General features: G+C 40.2%; 1 protein-coding gene across 1 annotated transcript in view; it reads left to right on the top strand.

Moving 5' to 3' along the window:
* Window positions 1-21,308, top strand: part of sorcs1 (sortilin-related VPS10 domain containing receptor 1) — a gene marked incomplete at both ends in the record, with an annotated part of 176,761 nt that overhangs the window by 145,681 nt on the left and 9,772 nt on the right. The window contains 8 exons of the mRNA XM_080028890.1: window positions 2,968-3,101; window positions 5,418-5,531; window positions 6,565-6,736; window positions 7,424-7,610; window positions 10,139-10,272; window positions 12,379-12,502; window positions 14,235-14,347; window positions 17,241-17,375. Of these exons, the coding sequence (XP_079885016.1) occupies window positions 2,968-3,101; window positions 5,418-5,531; window positions 6,565-6,736; window positions 7,424-7,610; window positions 10,139-10,272; window positions 12,379-12,502; window positions 14,235-14,347; window positions 17,241-17,375 (1,113 nt within the window). The remainder of the gene's footprint in view (window positions 1-2,967; window positions 3,102-5,417; window positions 5,532-6,564; window positions 6,737-7,423; window positions 7,611-10,138; window positions 10,273-12,378; window positions 12,503-14,234; window positions 14,348-17,240; window positions 17,376-21,308) is intronic.

Genomic DNA, 21,308 nt, shown 5'->3' with positions numbered 1-21,308 from the left:
GTCAGGAGCCGCCACTGTGTCTGAACAATTATAGACACGTTTGAAAACATTTGACACATGTTTTAGTGCTTTAGTATGCTACACTTTGAGTCTATACAGTTAGCACCATGTCAGCCCTAAACTGTTGCATCATGCTTATTATCCAAAATTCTGGGGATGGGGTAATTTGTGCCAGAGGGCCTAGGTGAGTTATAAGTAAGTAAGTAAGTAAGTAAAATGTATTTATAAAAGCACATTTATAACAGTTTGCACTGTCCAAAGTGCTTTACATAGTGCATTCAGTAGGTACAAAATTAAGGTAAAATAACAATAACCAAAATAAAAGACATAATGCCCAGACATCCACATATTCAAAAGATAGTAGTGCAGAGGTAAGATAGTTAATGGAGAGGAAAAACCAGGGTGTACAGATGGGTTTTGAGCCTTGATTTAAAGGTAGAAATGGAGAGGGAATCGCAAATGCCAGGTGGCAGTTGGTTCTACAAGAGCGGAGCAGCTACTGCATTTCTGAGAGTTGTGCCATTGGCATGGCTGTATACGCTGGTCACCAAATGAAAGTGATTGTCTACAGTAGCTCAGAAGAGACTGACATCTCATTTCCACTTAACGACACCACTGACAAGAGTTCAGATGGCCAGAAAGATGATGATGGTGACTTTGTCATTGTTAGCTTTGCAGGCAAAACCACCTAGATCTGCTAGGCCTTGTTTAAGAAAATTGACCTTCAATCTTTGTAAAATATTTACTTTATTTACTTTAAATAAACCTTAAATAAGTGATTGTCTAATGGATTTGTCTTGCATTACAGTTTGAGATATATATCAATGGCACAATTTACCCCATGGTATTTTCTCCAATGGCACAACTTACACCACACCGGGGACAAGTTGTGCCACAAGACAACTTTTTTCCGAAAGCTATATTTCTTCAACAGTTTATTCCAGATCCAAAGTTTTTATTGCCAGGGATGCACAACACCCTGAAATATATATATATTTGAGTTGGAGACTTTACTGTCAAGGCCTCACTTTAAAGTCACTTTGAGTAAAAAGTGGCACAACTTAAGCCACTCTCCCCTACTTAAAAACATCCATTGATTTATTTCCTCTCAAGTGGATGATCTACGAAATGACAGAGTATAAATGTAGAAAAAAAACTCTTCTTACGAGCCTCTTTGATCCGTGCTTGTAAAAAGCAGAACATAAGTCTCATTTTTTTATAGGCGGAGAAGCACTGAGATCTGATTGAACATTTGTGCAAAGGAGTTTGAGAATAAAATCAGCGATTCACGATGATCCTTCATGTCAGGTATAAATACATGTAGATGCTTTGCTTTTGTTAGAACACAGTTTAATCCAAAACCGGTTTGATGTATTTCAATGGGATCTGTGTTCACTGTTTAGAAACCGATGAAGCTGTCTTAACACATTAGCCAAGAATATATTGCCTCTGTTAAGAAGGTGATGATACAAAAATCAAGTGGATCTCGGTTACACTGTAATATATATTCCTGAGATATTTTGATCAATTATAACTCAACTACAAGTGAAAGTTACCCAGTGAAATGTTTTACTCAAGTAAAAGTACCAGAGTATTTGATTTAAAAAAAAAAACTTATGTATTCAAAAGTACAAATTGTACGTGTTTGCCCAGGTATAGGCAAAGGATTAACATAGGATGTGGGTTCCAACAAGACCAGGGGATCTGAGAAGTGAAGTCACACATATTTCACTCAAATCCTAATCTTTTAAAATGAGAGAAAAGTTCATCACTTTCAATCATGGCAACATGTGTGGCCAATTGTATTTTAGAAAAGAATAAATAAACAACTACTTAAAAGCTCTGCTTAGCCTGAAAGTAATGAGTAACACACACACACACACACACTCCCCGTGCATACATTAAACCCTGCCTGAACGCCCCTCAGCCTGGCCAGGTCTGAGACTTTAGAGCGTGCCTTTATTCACAACCCCATTCAGTAATCACCTCGGACAGCCATATGCTCAGAGCGGGCTGATGATCAAAACATATAGCATTGAAGACGACACCAGTCCAAGCCAATAACAGGCAGGCTGATAACCTGCCTGGCTGAGGGGCTACTGTAGGTCTGAGTATTACCACATACAGAACAGTGTTTTGGATTTTAAGACCATTGGGGAAGTTAAAGGTGCACTATGTAACTTTGGGTGTGTCAGAGAAGTGACATTTTTAAGGTATATTCTCATAACTCACAGGAAAATTGGATCCTTGGAACACTGTTTGGCATTAGAAAGCTACCTTAAACGCTACTGTTTAACTGTTGTTGTTTACAGCAACAGGGCCCACAGTTTGGTTTACAAACATATACTTGTCTTACGTTTGGTTCCAGGTGTCTCATATAAAATAATAACTTTTAAAGGACCTTGACAGGAGCAGTCTGTTAATGTGTACAGCCCAATTGTTTTAAGCATCTCACTACTGACACCTAATGCACAAAGACAGAATTTGTCCTGGTAATACAATCATAGTAGCAGTGTAGTGTAGGATCTTATTCAAATCTTTTTTTGTACTTTTTTGTAACTGATTTTATATTCCCTTTCCCATACAACGATACAGGCTAACAATCTGGATTGGATGCTTGCAGCTATTTTGCAACTGGAGCTATACCTTCCTTTTTGTTCATCCCCCAAAAAATCTCTTAAATCTCAAATAACTCAAGCAGCACATATTGTAGTTGTTTGACACTTGCGACAGTGCTGAACAGTTCTTGGGTTTAGCACACCAAGGAGAACGAGCCCCGTAAAAATATTCGCTGAACACTGAACACGCCGCATGCTCTTTTCACACACACACACACACAATGCGATGCACACACACGGCTGGCTGGCTGCTTCCTGTAAATTATTTATGGTGGCAAAGTTAGATAAAGCAGTTTCTTTTTATAGCAACTCTCACTCTATGTGTTGCTTTCATTTTGATTGGCTGCAGGGTGATCCGTGCCTCATGGGAGTCAAGAGAATCTACCGCAAGCTCAAGCCCACATCCAGGTGCGTTATGGGAAAGACCTACTCTGTTTCCATGACGTCGGGCCTCTGTGACTGCACTGAGGCTGACTTTGAATGGTGAGTGGCCCTTTTTTCAATTCAGTCCCAGTCCCATTTGAAATCCCTTTGTATTATTGTTTAGGGGAATTGAGGCAGGAAGGGGTTCATTGAAACACATTGTTACTGCATTATGTGAAATGAATTGAACATGTATGTACAATCAAGTATGTTGGGGGGATTTTGGCTTTTTTTATTGATTATCTATTTGTCTCTTGTTTTTAACTTTAACTTGTGAGTGCAATGTTAACTTGAGTTTCCCTTTAAACGTTCTACCTGCACAAGCAAGGCATGACGAGTTTGAAGGTTTGAATTCCAAAATTGCTTAATTGTAAGTGAATTTGAGCAAGGTGTACAGGAATAAGCATACTGTTTGTATGGCTCGCTTACATCAGTGTATGAACATTATGCAATTTTGCAACTTTGACTGAAATGTTTCACTTTTTTGGTGTATTATCTTCTCTGAATTCTCTCTCCGCCATCCACCTTTTGAATGTCTTAGTTTTGGGCACAGCTGTGACAAGCTCCTATCTGTAGCACCCAGCCTGGAGGCTGCTGCTTCCTGCAGCAGATGTGCTGTAAATCCTTCCAACCAGCTCACAAATAAATAGTTTTTAGGGATGAAGTATTTCCTAAAACAGCTGGGCACTGAAGTTTAAAAAAAAACCTAATTAAAAATGATTAAAGGTGTAGGTAGTGATTCTGGAGAACGCTTGTCAAAATATATGAATATTTGCATTTTGCGGCCGTTGATCGTAGCCAAGTTTTAAGTAAAGCTGCACAATGCCATCGGGAGCAAGAGACAAAAAAAAAATCAGCAACTTATTGTAAAATTGATTAAACTGAATTTAAACTCAAACAGGGTGTTCATCATTGATTCTAAAACGCACAAAAAGTTTCAAAAAGGACTCAGTAATATTTATTTTGTAGTTGAAGTCTTGAAAAAGATTACATTTGCCATCATTAAAAGAACAGATAAACAATTTTCATGCATTGTGCACTGAGCCTTAAGAAAAGTGGAAATACATTTACCATATGTTCCTGGGTTTAAGGAAACTGGGTTTTTAAGTGAGGGATTAGAAGATAAGAGATCACTGTCATGGATAACGTCTTCTACATTATAATTGTAGAGCGGCTCTGGCAGATTCACATGCAGGCTGCTGCTGCTTATAAATCTACCTAGGTGTGTGTGTGTGTGTGTGTGTGTGTGTGTGTGTGTGTGTGTGTGTGTGTGTGTGTGTGTGTGTGTGTGTGTGTGTGTGTGTGTGTGTGTGTGTGTGTGTGTGTGTGTGTGTGTGTGTGTGTGTGTGTGTGTGTGTCTGTTGGCGAGCTATAACCTATTCATTACAAGATATTCAATTGATTGTGTCGCCTTTCAGCGCCTGAAGGACAAAGTGTTCAGATTAAAGAAAACGCTACATCACAGCTGCTTTTGTATAGCTGCTTACCAATTAATTCTTTATATATCACAACTTAAACTTACACAGAATGGGATCCCACCCCCCCAAATCCACATAAACCTGCATTGTTTGAATTATCAGCAGTATTAATGCTGTGTTTTTTTATGGTCCCAAGTCTGCAGTGTCTCTGGAGTGAGGCAGGCAGCCCTTGGAAAAAAGCGCCCATCAAAACCATAAATCACCCAGCCTAATAGCTTTCATTAACAATCACAACACTTTTGCATCTGTGTGCATGTTGCGCTAATTGGGCCAATTTGTCCCAATCATTTTGGGGACACAGCCCGGGCCGCTTTGCCTTTTAATTTGTAGGACAAAACAACTTGTGTGCTGGGTTTCAAAAAAGCACCAAAGAGGCAAACACAACAGTTGCTGTAGCTAAAGTGAGGTCAATACAAAGATGACATTGTCTTTACATGCTAATTCCTATAACATTGCATTCTGATTTAGTTTTAGAATTTTTTCAGACATGTTTGAATACATATGCACATGTGGCAATATCTAACGTATAATGTGTACATTTGCATCCCTTTGAAAAACTAAAATTTATAAATTCCTGAATTTATAATTCAAAAAAGACTTTGTTTTTTACAGGCCTTAGAATGCAATTTTGCCATGTTTTTAAGAATTTTTCATGAATCGGACAATGCCATTTTTTTTTCAGCTTGGAATATGTTATTGTCTTTTCTTTGTTTTTTCTGTGATCAGTATCAATCATTGTATGAGTACAGAAGTCTGTGTCTCATGTTAGATTATAATTTTTCCAAATAGGGGTTTCGGTAATATTTGCATCCGGCAGTATTTCGTGATAACATGATATGATATCCATGATAAATGATGATAACTTTTTTTGTGTTTTTGTCTAATCGGTTCATAATAGTGATTATGGCTACGAGAGACGGACAAACGGTAAATGCAGCCCAGCCTTCTGGTTCCATCCATCAGCCATGTCCAGGGCATGCACCACGGGGATGACTTTCCTCAACAGCACCGGGTAAGTACAGAGCTTCAATCAGTACGCATATTCTCAGCAGGCAGTGATTGAATTGAATGATGCTTATACGCCCAGGGTACCTTACAGGGGTTTGGAAATATTAATTAGTTTCTCTGGGACGAGGAGGAAAAACAAGGGCTGAATGATTAGCTTTTAAAAGCAGTCATGAACCAGCAAGTATAAACCGCTGATACTGATATTCTGATACTGATATTGCAAAATTACTGTTTGCAAGTCAGTTCAACAATTTGTAAAAACGTATCAAAGAAAGATTCAATCTACTCTCAATAGTGTTTAAATTACTTGTTTACTTCCTTCCCATACATGTATAGAGAATGGCAGACAGAAAACTCTTTTGGAGTGGTATTTTCTCATATACTTCTAGTTTTGGTTGTATTTGTCATTTTGGAGATATCCAACTCCAATTCAAATTCTGCACAAATTATGCTCAAATATTTCACAAATGACATTCAAAAATGTTATCAGCAGTATGTATTTCAAATAGAGAACACTCTGCTACTCTGGATAATCCACAAAATGCACTCTGAAATGTTTCGATCGTCCCTTTTACTATATTTTATCCATGTCTGGTTGACAAGGTTTATTGTGGTTTTTGCTCTCCTGCATAATGCAATCAGTCATATTGTAAGGTTTATAAGTTAAGATATTTCATATATCTGAGTTCATTCTCAAACAATATATACAATGTTTACACAGTTATTTAAATGTTAAATTGTTCTCATCAGCATCTTTACAAATAGATACTAATAATTGGTTGAATCTACCTCTGTAGTTTTCCTCACATTTACTTTTGATTAAGTCCTCTGATTGGTCGAGGCCAGAGTGACACATGAGTGGGGAACGAGGAAGTGGTGTTGTTGTGAAGTTGATTAAGTGATAAAGTAGAGTAAAAGTTCTCCATCTCCATCCTGCTGTTTCTTTCTTATTAAGAGTGATCTTACCACCACACATCGAACCTTCAACGTTACAATATCTACATGCATGAGCTTTTTGAGTCTCTTCCACCCCCCAGCTACAGGAAGGTGGTGTCCAATAACTGCACAGCTGGAGTGAGTATAGAATACACAGCCCGGAGGCAACAGTGTCCCATCCAAGCACCCAAAGGCCTGCACCTGGTCACCAGTGAGGGCACGCTGACAGCCACACAGGGCACCAACGTCACCTTCCTAGTGTTTCTGGAGGAGGTAAGCTCCTCTCTGTTCTTGTAACCAGAGACATAACTCAACTTTTGGAATATATTGAGGATATACGAGTGCTCTATACCAGAAAGAAATAAGAAGACATCATCAGCATATAAGGATATTAGATTTGAATTGCTGTAATATTTTAGATAAACTCCTCTGTACTTCTTAAGAAGTTAGCTGTCACACCAAGTAAATGCCAATATAGTCAGAGAGTAAACAAGTCCAAAGTGTAGGTTGAAGGTGGAGTCAGCGATTCTAGAGAACGCTTGTTGTCAAAACCACTGATATGTCAAAATCAGTGAATATCTCCTCACAATCCGCTACCTGTCCGTACCTGTCCGTGTGTGCTCTGAAAAAAAGAAATCGGGTGTTAATACACAGCCTAGGCTCTGTAAACTTGTATAAAACAAAGGTTACAGAGCCTGTTTACAGAGCTTAGGCTGTGTATTAACGCCAGATATGGACCGGTAGGGGATCATGAGGAGATATTCGCTTGCAGTATTTTGCCAACAAGTGATTTTGACAACATGTATTCTCAAGACTACAATTCAGAAATGTGTTGCTGCTTTTTCACTGTACAATATACAATACAACTGCATAACAAGTTAATTAAAACCAGAGTGAATCTGTGGAGGATACAGGGCCAACACTTGCAGATTCCCTGAAAGTGTTTTTTCTCCTGTGCAGGGTGACGGTGCGAGGACTAGCATCACGCTGGACTTTGGAGACGGCCACGCTCTGACATACTCCAACGTGAGCTCCATCGAGGAAGGCATCAAACACATCTACAAAGCTGTGGGGATCTACCGGGTCACTGCCACAGGGGAGAACAGCCTGGGCACAGAGACCGTCATTCTATACCTGCACGTAACATGTGAGATACTGACGAGGAACATAGACATTATGATGTAAACTAGCTACGTTAGAAAGGCAATTTTTTTCAAACAAAAATGCACAATTTATACTAAGATCTTATGGGGGACATGCGTCGGCCATCTTGCAAATTGGCAGCCGTCCTGAATTTTTCTGTGGCTAACGTTTTTTTTTTTTCTTCAAAAAAGTTGCCCAAAAAATTATATTCATGCAGATGTTTGCATTGGTATCACCATTTAAAAAAAAGATTAATCAGTTTATCAGTTTCTCCAAATATTTGCACTCACACTATTTCTTGCTTTCCACTCTTTATCTCATGGAGTGGAATGGCTTCTTTTAGCTCCTACACTGTGCCCCATGTTCTCTGTGCCTTTATCTCTTCACACAACATGCTCCCCTCCCATTACCAAACAAACAAGTCGGATAGAACAAATCCCCAGAAACACTTCTACTCAAGTCAGCTTATGCTTCACAGACTCTCAGCCCACCACTGCAGCCTAGTACAGTACGTAGCGGGCTGACAGACCCTGGTGTATTCGGGGGGTTGACAGATGTAAGACAGTGCTGACTTATTGATCAGGGAGTGGTGTTGCCCTCGTCCAATCTGTCAATCCATCAGAATGTGCCAGACGGACAGACAGAAACCTCTGCAGGCTCAGGGGCGCACAGGATGAAAAATAACACACAGATGGCAAGCCAGTGGTCCCAACGCAGCAGATAAATCTCAACACACTCATCCACTAACCAGGGCTGTACACAGAGAAAACTCTAGGGGGGGCTTGAGCCCCTTCCCTTTTGACCCCCAGAGTCCAAAAGTGTGAAGAGTATTAGGGGCACGTTAAAGCAACTACGAGTAATATTTAAATATCTTTTAAACAGCCTCATGTTTCCTCTGATAACCATAAATTACCTTTAACAGCAAACGAGACCATCAGTGCAAAGAAAGACGTTTTTATATAGTTTTTATTACTGCTTTTGGTCTGGTCGCACACCCAGTCCGATTTTCGGTTTGCACATGCTATGTCACATATCCGTATTGGTCGCAGATTTCAGTGTGGTGCAACAACGCGATTTGAGAAGCCCATCCCTCCAGGTGAGGGAAAGGGAGCGGGACCCTTGTTTGAGAGTTATTTGTCATCATAATGACTGATAACGGGGCTGAACCATCAAAGAAAAAAAAAGAGAATGCAATGAAGAAAAGCTAATAGGGAGAATGATAGACGGGCGGGAGGAGGACGTTGCCAAGCAACGTGTAAACATTCACGGGAGCGAACTAGACTGCAGTGTTTACTCCTAAATGAATGAGCGGTTGGTACTAACACAAAGTTTACTTTGCTTCACCATCATCAGATTACCATTATTCATCTGAAATAGTCATTATTTACAACAACATAAACACATTACCTCATCGTGATCCATACTGCCGTCTCTCGTTCATTTGCTTTCTGTGAGGACACGTAATCTTTCAGCTCCGTGAGAGTAGTTAGGTGACACTGCATCAACTCATTGCAATCAGGTGTGTTTGGCACTGACTGGCATTAGTTGATGCAGAGTCACTAACCACTCTCAGGAGCCAAAAATAGTTCGGTGCCCTCACACTTTCAATAGGCTACACGGACATGCACTATATTGCGTCCTATTCATTTGACTCTCGCACGGACGGGACGCGCCAGAAAACAGCTTTGCGACAGCTGGGGTCGTAAAAATACTACCGCTTTTGTCCAAAGGGGCCGCCAACGGACAAAGTTACTCGTAGTGGCTTTAAGGAAAACATTTATTAATAAATGATGAGAATAAAGTCATTATTTTACAAGAGAAAAAGCAGTAGCTAAATATTACGAGAATGAAGTCGTCATATTAGGAAAAACAAAGTTGTGATTTGATAAAAAAGGAAGTCGAAGTGTTATTTTAGAGAAGGAATATCCTCTTTTCTCCTGTATTCAAATGAGGAACGTGGAGCATCTTCTTTCAAAAATAAGGACATGCTTTTGGAAAATCAGCACCACATTTTCATTCACTGCTGTTGTCTGTGCGTGGCAAGGCCCAACGAGGACGCTGCCATTAGACTGCTCTCACCATTGATTTACTGCTCACTAGTAAAACGATTTCCTGAGTTATGTTATATTTTCTTTTTCTGAAAATGAACGGCTTTATTCTCGTCATTTATTTTCCCCTCGACCTGGCCCTAATACTTTTTTGTTTTTGTTGAGCCCCTTCCCCCCCCCCCCCCCCCCAAAATGTGTGTGCACGGCCCTGCCCCTCTCCTATAATCCCACATATTTTTTTCCATTTGCAACGATAAAGTTATTTCTTCTTCTTCTTGCCCATTGCGGCTCTGTGTGAATCGAGTTCACACTGTGATGTGTGTGTGTGTGTGTGTGTGTGTGTGTGTGTGTGTGTGTGTGTGTGTGTGTGTGTGTGTGTGTGTGTGTGTGTGTGTGTGTGTGTGTGTGTGTGTGTGTGTGTGTGTGTGTGTGTGTGTGTGTGTGTGTGTGTGTGTGTGTGTGTGTGTGTGTGTGCCTGAGTTAGGTCAGCTGGAGTATATCCATCTCTCTGCTCCCTTTGTGGCCGTGAGGAACAAGGAAGTCAACCTGACTGCCGTGCTGTGGCCTAGCCAAGTGGGAACGGTCACCTACATCTGGTGGATTGGAAATAACACGGAGGTACTATAACACTCAAGACTTCTCACTTCTGGTACGCCTTTTGCAAACAGTTGGCAATTAAGTAGGTTGCTGACTCTTCCTCTGCTCCAAAAGTGTGAGGATCATTATTCTGTTAAGCTATTTTTGTGTGTGTCCAGGCTTGCAAAGATGGTGGCCTTAATCGGCCGAGTAAAATAAATCGCAGAGCACGCATGATGTATCACATAGACACAAAGCAGGTTCATTACAGATAGCCAGTGAAGTGTGTATTCATCATTTATTTGACCTCCCAACTACTTGAACTGAGGTCTAAAGCTGTCAGAAAGAGAGGTAACGCTTTGTATAAAGGTACTTGTATCAAGCATTAAGTTAATAGGTAATAAGGCCCTTTTAAGATGTGTTAATAAAAACATCATAACATGTTTATTGTGAGATTATAATACATTTAGAAGCACTTAAAATAAACAATGGTAAAGGGATAGTTCAGTTGTTTTAACGTGGGGTTGTATGAGGTATCCCCTCTGCAACAATACAATGCTGACTTCTGCTACAGCAACGTCTCCCCTGAACTCCTTAAAGTGACTGCACTGCTCTCCATCTCAAGAAGGTAGCAGAGTAACTATGCGTAAGAACTATAATCTTACCCCACTTCAAAAACACTGAACTATCCCTTTAAAAATGGAAAGGTTGCTAATAACATTACTGAGTCTCACTAATATCATATGATTCTTAATAGAAGAAATACAAACCCATTTATTGAGTCTTTCTACCTTACTTATTATGTTTCTGAACTTGTTTTGTTGCTTTGTAAACAACTTAATTAATCATTTATTAGCAGTTAACTTTGCAACTTTCAAATAGTTAATAATGAGTCTAAAGTGAAACGTGTCTAGAGTATTTTTAACACATACTTATTAAGCATCTGAGGGCCTTATTACCTATACCAACACGTTTTACAATGACCTTAATATAAAGTTATACTAAAACAAGAAAAAAGCTACTGTGTGTGTCTTTTTAGAAATATTTTTGCATTTACTCATAATCAGGGTTGGCAAGTTATTTGAAAAATGTAATCAATTAGTTATTATCACTCATTGAAGTAAAACATATAACAGTGAGCGGTGTGTGGAAGGTGTGTTTGGGTGTCATCTTATCCTCTGAATTATCTCCGCAATTCAGTTTTTTTAATGTTATTTTCTGCCAGCTTCTCATCTTTTATAAAGCTGGAAACGTGCACAGTTTACACTTAAGTTGTAACGTTTTCAATGTCTCAGCCTGGCTGTCTTTGGGCTCAGTTTGCAACACAGAGATCTATATTGCATCCGTCTTTTTCATGGCCACTGGCGCTTTCCCATTGACTTTGCATTCAGTTAATGCTGAACCAAAAATCCACTTTTGCTTTTTGCCTGAAAAGACCTGTAGTTGACTTTCCTGAAAGCCCCCGTGTTTAGCAATGCTCCACTCTTGCTATCCGTCTTCATAATTAGACTTGTGTAAATGTGTTTTGCTCAGCAGCACCAGCATCTTTTAGCTATTTGAGGAGCAAAATGGAGACGTGAGTAATCACAGCAAGGAGCTTCCCCTTGTTGCACAGGGAACTCTCTGTGGGCACTGACACTGAATGCACTGCAGTACAGACTTCTGCAGATGTGTGAATGTCCCAGGGGCTGACACTTCTGTAGTGTAAATAACAGCAGTGTGAGACTCAGTGTTGATAAGGGTCTCTCACTGGAACCCCCCGGACTCTCTCCGGCTCACACTTCTCTCTCTCTCTCTCTCTCTCTCTCTCTCTCTCTCTCTCTGTCTTTCTCTATCTCTCCCCCTCTCTGTGCATCTCTCTCCCTTTCTCTCTCTCTCTCTGTGTCTCTCTCCCCCTCTCCCTCTCTCTGTGTGTCTCTCTCTCCCTCCTCTCTCTCTCTCTCTCCCGCTCCCTCTCTGTGTGTCTCTGTCCCTCTCCCTCCCTCTCTCTCTGTGTGTGTGTCTCTCTCTCCTTCTCCCTCTCCCTCTCTCTCCCCCTCTCCCTCTCTCTGTGTCTCTTTCTCCCTCCTCTTTCTCTCTCTCTCTCTCCCTCTCTGTGTCTCCCTCTCCCTCTCTCTCTGTGTCTCTCTCCCTCCCTCCCCCCAGCAGCCAGTAATCACTCTGGAGGGCAGTGTGGCGTGTACGTTCCCCCATGAAGGCATCAGTCCGGTCACAGTGCAGGTGTCTGCGGGGAGCACCATTCTACAGGACAGGAAAGCCATCGCCGTCCATGGTGAGCCCAACCCTGTGAACCTCAACTCTACTGGGATTCTGCAGCTCTGTTGAACACACACAATACAACATTTCTCACTAAGATTTTCTTAATATTACTAAGAAAGATGATATTTCATTCATTATTAAAGTCGAATTTCACTTTCTTACAACTTTTTATTTATGTTGTTTTGGCTATCGTCCGTTATTTCTCGATAATGCCCGCTGTCAAGGATAATTCACAGTTGCCTTCAGACATTGATCTGATGGATCACTTCATGTGTATATCAATCCGCTGACAGATGTCTACAAACAGTTACATACTATTCCTTCAAAAAAGTCATTGTTAATGTCTAAAAAGACTACAATCAAGATGGCGTGAGTAAGTTCAGCCACAGAGTGATAAAGTGACCATTGCTGTGGAGGAATGTCCTGCAGTTAGCGGACAATGTTTTGTACCTTAAGCAATTAAAGCATGTCTAAATCAATAGAACCAAACTTCAAACAATATTTTGCTTCAATTAATGAATTACTAAGTAGCAGTGTTATAAGTGGCTATTAATTGAAGGTGAACTGAAGCCCGTGGCGCAGCATCTCAGCCTTTATTTCTTCAGAGTGACGCGTTTCGCTATACGTTATCCCTTATTTATATTTGCCAAATGGTGCCACTAAAAAGTTGACTTTCAGAAGGGGGTTGTCCTAAAGATTAAGGCTCCTGTGAATGGCTTAGAAATAATGCATGCATTACCTGACGATATAACTTGCTGCGATCTGGGAAACCAATGACATGTAGACCAACCAACAGGTCAACCTAACGGATTTAAAGTTAACTTATCTTATATCGGCAAACTGTCTGTCGTAAAAAAAAAAAAAGCTTACACAACATTCCTGTGCAATTGTAAGTCATATTCAAGATTCTTTTTTGGAGTATTAATATTAAACACTTTTAGAGAACTTGTCTACATTAAACAGCCACTGCTAGCATTACATCTTCCAGCAGATCTCTACGGCCCTCTGTGATCGGAGTGTGTTAGATGTTTCTAGCTCCGGGGCTTCAAACTGAAAGATACTGAGCTTTCCAAAATGTTTCTCTTAAACTCTGCAACTCACTCCCCTTAGGGTTAAGCTCTATCCTGCAGAACTCTTTAAAAAAACTATTTAAGAACCACTTGTTAAGCCTTATTGTCTTTGTTTAGTTTTTGTATTTATCTGATCTTTTATTACTTTTTTTCGATCCCATCGAAAGCTATCGACCAGATGTGAACGACACATTAACAGAATCATTCTGTAATAATCTCCAGAATAGTGCTTGGAATGATTATGGAAGATTTGGTCGATGTAAGTGCTTTAGAAGTTGAAAACGTTAGTAATGAAAACAACACTAATGTTGAGATAATGGCCATTGAAGATGGTTGTATTGAACTTATGCAGACAGAAATAGACCAGATTTAGTCAAACAAACAAAATTGTGCGCCTTTTCAGGTAAAGTTGCTTTCATGATTCTGTGTGATAGGCTGACCTCTTGTGTTTTCTTTGTGATGCTCATTGTATCAATGACTCTGCCATGGCATTGCTTTGATGAGATCCAACAAAAGTATAGACTTAGCGATCAAAAAATAAAATAAAATAAAAATAATTAAATAAAGTTCTGAGATTGTTTCATTCACATGAGCTGAATGTCAAGACTAAGTCGAGATGAAAAGCCCCAAAAAAAATCATCTCACATGCATTTTTACTGCTCCTCTCCCTTGCAGAATATTTCCGCTCTCATCTGCTGGCCTTTTCACCCAACCTGGACGAACACAACCCGGACGTGGCCGAGTGGAGGCTGGACGTGAGCCGAGTCATCAAGAACTCTCTCATCCAGGTGAAGCTCTCTCACCAATGCACTGTCCACTCATACCTCTGCTTCAACGGATGCAGCATTCACTACAGTAGTTTCACCATTTCCTGGTGTGTCTTTCAAATTAAAAACCTCCCACAAGCGCAAATGTGAAGAAAAACAAACAAGTTAAAGACGCAGACGCGCTATAGAGGTAGATGGAGGGGGGGATGTTTGGCACGGGGCGTTGTTACTCTGGTAAAAACTCAACTCAACTGGCCCCTCTGAGGGGTCCCTGAAAGCACCATGACCTCATCGGAAGCTTCCAGACATGAATCTGACTTTTATGATGATAGATGACAAGGAGAGCGGCAGGAGAGGGGTAAACAAATCCAGTTCAAGAGCATGCCGATTGCAGTAGCTATAGCACGCACTCTGTGGGTTCAGGGCCACACTGTAACGAGGTGCTGCTTGATGTTGTCTAAGGGAATAAATGTCAATATGTTTCTAATGTGTGTTTTGCACTGACCTGGGGGGACACTTGGACTCCAGTACTACTTTGTCAAAATGTCAAGGGAAAAAGAAATGATTCAAACCCAGACGACATGTAAGGGACACACTTTACTCAGTTTTTGAAGAAAGAACACAAATATGTGTTGTTATAAACATAAATGAAAATACATTTAGTGTGTATCGAAAAAATTAAACATGAAAACAAGCTAACAGAGAATACAACACATTAACATATTTTATCAGTAAGTTTAAGTTTTTAAACAGTTTATATTAAATATGACAGTATACCTGTTCACAAACGTCATATGTTTCAGATAACTTGTCCACCAAAAAAGCAAATATGTCACTCTCATAACACAAGGACTTGCAAATTACATACTTATGTATGAACACACACTCACCTCCACACACATCTACATTCTCTTCACTCTTCACTTTATTTTTCAACTGTTATGTACATTTTCCATATAGACTCAAAAACTTCCCAAATATTTCTTATCTTATGTGTTATTCTTTCCATATAATGGAATGCCCGCATCCGTTCTCAGCCAATTCTTTAGTTAATTGCTTGTTCATATTTAAACAAAGGTATTTATCTGTTGTAAAGGGAGTGTTTCCTAAGATTATTTACTCCAGAAAGTCCCAAGAATAGATTATGCAAGGAACATATTTTGCCTCATTAACTTTGCTGTATTTTTAAAACATCCCCCGGAACGTAAATAGTTTTCTGATTTGCTAGGAAGAAGCAATCCGAGCCCTCGCGTCGCATCTTTCACACTTTTTTTGATCCTGCAAATTCAAAATAGATTCTCAAAATAAAGCCGGCTCTTCAGTCTTCCGTGAACAACTTTTGTTGTTTTGTTATTTGTTACTGACGTTGTTTTCTTTTTCATGACAACCCGCTGCGTGGAAGGCAAAAAAAGATGACACGATAGCTTCAAAGAGTCACTGGAGCAAAATCCATGCAAAAGGGTTCAAAATGAGCCAGAGTGAAAAACATATTCTGTAAATGGCATGCTCTCTATCGGTTGAATATGATACTGAACACTGAAACATTTTATGAGATGAACATTTTGATCCATCACCAGCACACAAAAAAAACTATACTAAGATACCTGACTTTAAAGGTGCAGTGTGTTACAGGAATTGGCACTTTTCAGAACAGACACGTAAGAATTGGAATATAATATGCATAATTATGTTTCCATTAGTGTTAAAGGGGCACTGTGTAATGTGACATCATCAAGAAAGTTCCAGAAAGTTCTAGAATGCAACGCTCCCTGGGTAACCCCAACCCTTTAGAATAATAACAGAAGCTACAGTGGCCTTCAAGGACAAGAACAATTCTAAATTCTAAACAATGCACCTGATGACATTCCAAAAACGTGAATGCCTCCATAAGACTTGCCTGCTCAATGTACAAAATGTAATATTAACATTTGTAATTCTCCGCTCGGGAGGATAATTCAGATTATTGGCAGAGGTGATTTTACACCAATGAGGACATATTGATGAATGAGGATATTGATTTTAGCTAATAAATTACTTAGAATGTTACACAGTGTCCCTTTAATGTATACTCACTTACAAATTCAAGTTGTAGTTAATGTTATTAACTTTAAATGAGCGTTTTATATCTACCAGGGTCCTTACAAGTTAAAGGCCACCGTAGCATCTGTAAAGTCTCCCAAAGGGAGGGGTTAGCAAGGGAGCGTTGCAATCTAAACTTTCATCACTACATTATGCCAAAATACACCTTCATGACACGATGTATCTTTAAGGGTGTTTTACAGCTGCTTCTCTACATATGAACATATTTTCAAATCACTAATGGTGGTTCAAATCTAAAATGTTGCATAAACAAACAGTCACAGGCACAACTTTTTCTGAATGAATTACACTCTGAAATTGGCACTGTTGATTTATGCAAGTGTCTGAACGAACAATTATTATGAAGCTAAGCATCTTACTTCATAGTATTCCATAATGGATGCTTTGAACGCATGTTAGTAAGTATTGAGGTTTGACATCCACATTTACCTCCATGAATTACAGGTATTATGGGTGTGTCTAGACTCTCAAAGGTAACTTAACACAACCACCACCTGTGATACACACCTCCCCAGGTACCCTTGAATCTAACTGGATTCAAGATTCAAACCAGCAGTTAGATTCAGGGCCAATCAGAGCAGAATGGGCTTTTTTGGAAGGCGTGGCCTTAAAGAGACAAGCTCTAAAACGGAGCGTTAAGGACATAGGCTGAAAAGAGGAGATTCACCAATGGCGCTGTGATAACATTTAAAGGATTTTTTGGACAGTACATCATGAAAAAAGAGTTTCTAGTAGAAACCCAAAGTACAATTTTCAACCTGAAAATTACCGATATATATGTGACCTTTAACCTTTTCTTTTTTTTTCCTTTCAGGCTACTGACGTGAGGGAGGAGCAGCTTCTGGTCAGCGTCCTGCCAGGTTTACCCACAGCAGCCGAGTTCTTCCTCCTGCCAAACAAACAGTTAACGGAGGGCAAGCCAGAGAAGACAGCCGCTCATTTAGATCAGGTAAGACCAATATGCCTCCGCTTGCTTTCTTTTCTTTTTGCCTTTTGTAGGCGGATGGATATCACCTTCTTATCTTCATTCTAATTATAGTTATTTGTTTGAAACACTCTGTCCTTTTTTCTCTCTTTTTTGAGTCATATTGTTGATCCTTTTTCCTAGCAGCAGTCTTTCCAGTAATTGCTCTTCTGAAAAATAGTTAAAGGCGAGACAAACAGGTGAATGGGGTGATAGGAGTTCGGCATGGTTTGAAGGAGAAAATGTCTCATTTTACAGTTAAAGGTAACATATTATGCACTTTGCTGTCAATTTTATATGGTCTAAGTAGTCCCTAATACTTATTTTTTTAGATGTTTGCTGAAAAACCCGTTCAGATCATTTAATGTAGCAAGCCTCTATACCCTGATTGTCCTCTGGTCTCAGGATGACCTATATTTGTGCGATCTGGCTGGCCCCTCCCACCTCTCTGCCGGGCTTTCTTTATATGGCCATGGGGCTCTCCCACCGTCTCTGCCGTGCTCTCGCGATACTAGAGAGACACTACGTGAGTCGTGACTGCGAACACAGTGTTTACCCGGAGGCTCCGGGCCGGAGCTAAGCTAAGAGAACAGTTTGACATGACCTGACATGATTAAAACCAGTGAAAACAGTAGCTTCAAAGTTTGATTTCTACAGGAATATCTTCCCATCCTTTGTCATGTTAAAAACGAGTCATTTTCAGACTGCCGTGGGGAGTATAAACAGCGTGTTATGAGCAAAACTTGGTGCTACAACAGAAGCTACATGGGCGCTAACGCTAAAAATAAGACTCAGACGATAAAATAAACTAAAAGTATCACACAAATCAGTGAAAAAAATATCTTCAAAATTGACTTCCACACTATTAAGTTACAATCCTTTGTCCTGTTAAAAACGAGGCATTTCCAGACTGGTGTGGGTAATAGAATTATGTTTTTATGAGCAAAAGCTGAATGCTTGTCCCAAAGCTAAATACACCAGTCAGGCAAAAATACCAATAAAAACTAGGGCTGTCAAATTAACGCTTTAATTTCGATTAATTAATCACAGAAAAATTAACGCGATTAAAAAAATTAACGCAGATTAATCGCACTTCTATAATGCCTTTTGACCCGGTGCAAAAGTGGTGCGGAGCTGCACCTGTAGCTCGCCGGGCGCGTGGGTTAAAGGGAGAAAGGTAAAGAGAGAAGCAAGGGAAAGGGGCCGACTCGAGGGCTCTATGGACGGTTTATGGGATGCATGAAGGTAGGAAGACATCTTACTTAATTATCCGCAGTGTCCGTGCATTATTTATTTAGTGGGTGCAACAATGTAGGCTAGGTTCAAAACAGTGAGTAGGCCATATCTCTCAATCTTCCTCCAATTTTGTTTGCTAGCTGTCTAGCACCCGCCCCGTGTGTGTGTGTGTGTGTGTGTGTGTGTGTGTGTGTGTGTGTGTGTGTGTGTGTGTGTGTGTGTTGTGTGTGTGTGTGTGTGTGTGTGTGTGTGTGTGTGTGTGTGTGTGTGTGTGTGTGTGTGTGTGTGTGTGTGTGTGTGTGTGTGTGTGTGTGTGTGTGTGTGTGTGTGTGTGTGTGTGTGTGTGTGTGTGTGTGTGTGTGTGTGTGTGTGTGTCAATATTTTTGCCTATGAGTAGGCTACGAAATGGTGGCAGTGCAGCGCTGTCTGTTGTGGGAGATGGAAAGTCGTAATTTTGTCTGCTTGTTTTTTTGGGAAAATTCGGCGCTAGTTCATGTATAAAGCTGGCTGAGGGGAGGAGACAGAAGTTACGAGAGACGGAGAGCGAGCGCGCACGAGAGAGAGAGAGACAGAGAAACAAACTGTAGTAGGCTATACAGCTGTTTACAAACAGGTATAAAAGTGGCATATAAGTATGCGATTAATTTAGATTAATTAATCACAGAGCCTGTAATTAATTAGATACATTTTTTTAATCGCTTGACAGCCCTAATAAAAACATTTCTTTCAGTTTCACTGTTTGCAAAAACCCACAAGTAGCTTCCTATCCGTTGTGTTATTAAAAACGAGGCATAGACTGCTGTGGTTAAGATAAATTTGTGGAGTATGAGCAAAAGCATTCTGTGTTGGTGTATGTAACATTCAGGCTGTAGGCTATGGACATCTTGTCGCTTAGCGGGGAAAGCAACATGGCTGTCGCTGGGAAAATTTTCCAGAGGATCTCATGGGATCTCGGGCACGGGATGTCGGGGCCGTGGACCAATAAGAAATGGGGGGGGGGTGGGGTTATCATAGACTACTGCACGGTGGAAATTGCTGGTTACTAATGTGGGGGGGAAGCATCGGAAGCATGGACATATAAAGAAAATATGGGGATGTGGCTGTGCCGACTATTACGTAATAGTCGGCGAGAATTCTGACTGGAGTATATTGGGCGGGAGGGGTGGGGGTTTCAGAAAGGGGGACAGTGAGAAAAGGAGAGATTGTTATTTTTTTTAAATATTTTGGCAGTCTCTAGGCACACCGTGGCCCCATGGATATGTTAGAACACATTTAAAAAGTGCATTTAGCATAATATGTGACCTTTAACAATATAAGAACAACTATTAATGTTACAACCTTCTGATCCGTGCTAAGAATGATTATGGAAAGTTGAGTTGATAAAGTGCTTTAGAAAGTTTAGATTTGTGGTTCAGAGTATTGGAAAAAACTAATGTTGAGATAATTGTCGTTAAGGATGGCTGTATAAGAGAAATATACAGACACAAACAGACGAGGTTGAGTCAAATGAACACCTGAATGCACATGGTGGACCTTTTATTTTTATTTCAATTACATGTTATGGAAGCAACATAGACAAAACTCTCAAATTGATCAGTCCTAGAAAAAATGAAAAGTGTTTTTGCCTGCAGTGTCTCGCCTTAAAATATTAAAATATGTAAGTTCCTCCGTCTTACAGCAGATGTCACTATTGCTCTACTGCAGCAGGTCCAGGTTTCTCTCTCTCTCAGCTCTAATTCTAGAATACGCCTGAGGAATCTCTGCAATAGACTCATCAATAAGGCTGACAAGTATTAACAAGTTATCAGGGGGGGGGGGACTTTTAAAGTCCCTCAAGTCACTTCCTGGGGGGGGGTGGGAGGTCGGGGGTCGGGGGAGTCTCGAGCTGGGGCTAAAAAAAGCACCGGCAGAGAAATGGTCACGGTTGATCAGTCCACTAAATCATTTGCGTATCAAGATGGACCAAATGAACTCGTAGGCCCTCGCATAATAGATAAAGACCGATCGTAATATTGGGTCTGCGGCCTTGTATAGAGAATGGGGGACTGGGTAGGAAATCAATTAGATTTTTCCTCTCCCCCTTCCTCACACTCACACCTGCCTTGTATTTCCCTGAGTGATCCTCTCTCCCTACAAGCCAGTAATAAATCTTCATTCAAGGTTGGTGTCTTTAAAAGTGTAGAGCGTGGTCTGCTTATTAGAATGCATAATAGATTTAGTGACCCTGGTATACAGCGGGAAAGAAGAAATTAGTCAAAGCATAGTCTAAATTTAAAACTGCTAAGAAATATAAAGGGTGCAAAGATGGGGGTACTACCAGAGATTACTCATATCACAATTAATTTGGTAAATGAGGCAGATAAGATAGATGAAGCCTCTGCAGAGGGGGACAATGAGATTTGCAATAAGTAAAATGGAGGATTTGGTTTTGTTTGGGGACTTCTCTACACAGTTTCATGCATACCTGTTCCAGTTGAAAGAGAAGAAACCGTTTAATGGTATAATAATAGCATTTAAAAGCAGGGTCATTTCTATGAAAAACTGCATGCATTTTAAAATGAAAAAGTTCGGAACACTCCAATGTACAAGGCAACTGTCTTTGCTAGATTTTTTGCGTTTCGAGGCCAATTAAAAGTCTTAGGTTGGGCCTTGGTATACAATCATATGAAAAAGTTTGGGAAC

This window comes from Ammodytes marinus, assembly GCF_949987685.1.
Source record: "Ammodytes marinus genome assembly, chromosome: 6".
Classification (NCBI taxonomy): domain Eukaryota; kingdom Metazoa; phylum Chordata; class Actinopteri; order Uranoscopiformes; family Ammodytidae; genus Ammodytes; species Ammodytes marinus.
The sequence above is the reverse complement of the archived record's forward strand: the minus strand, read 5'-3'. Positions and strand labels throughout refer to the sequence as shown.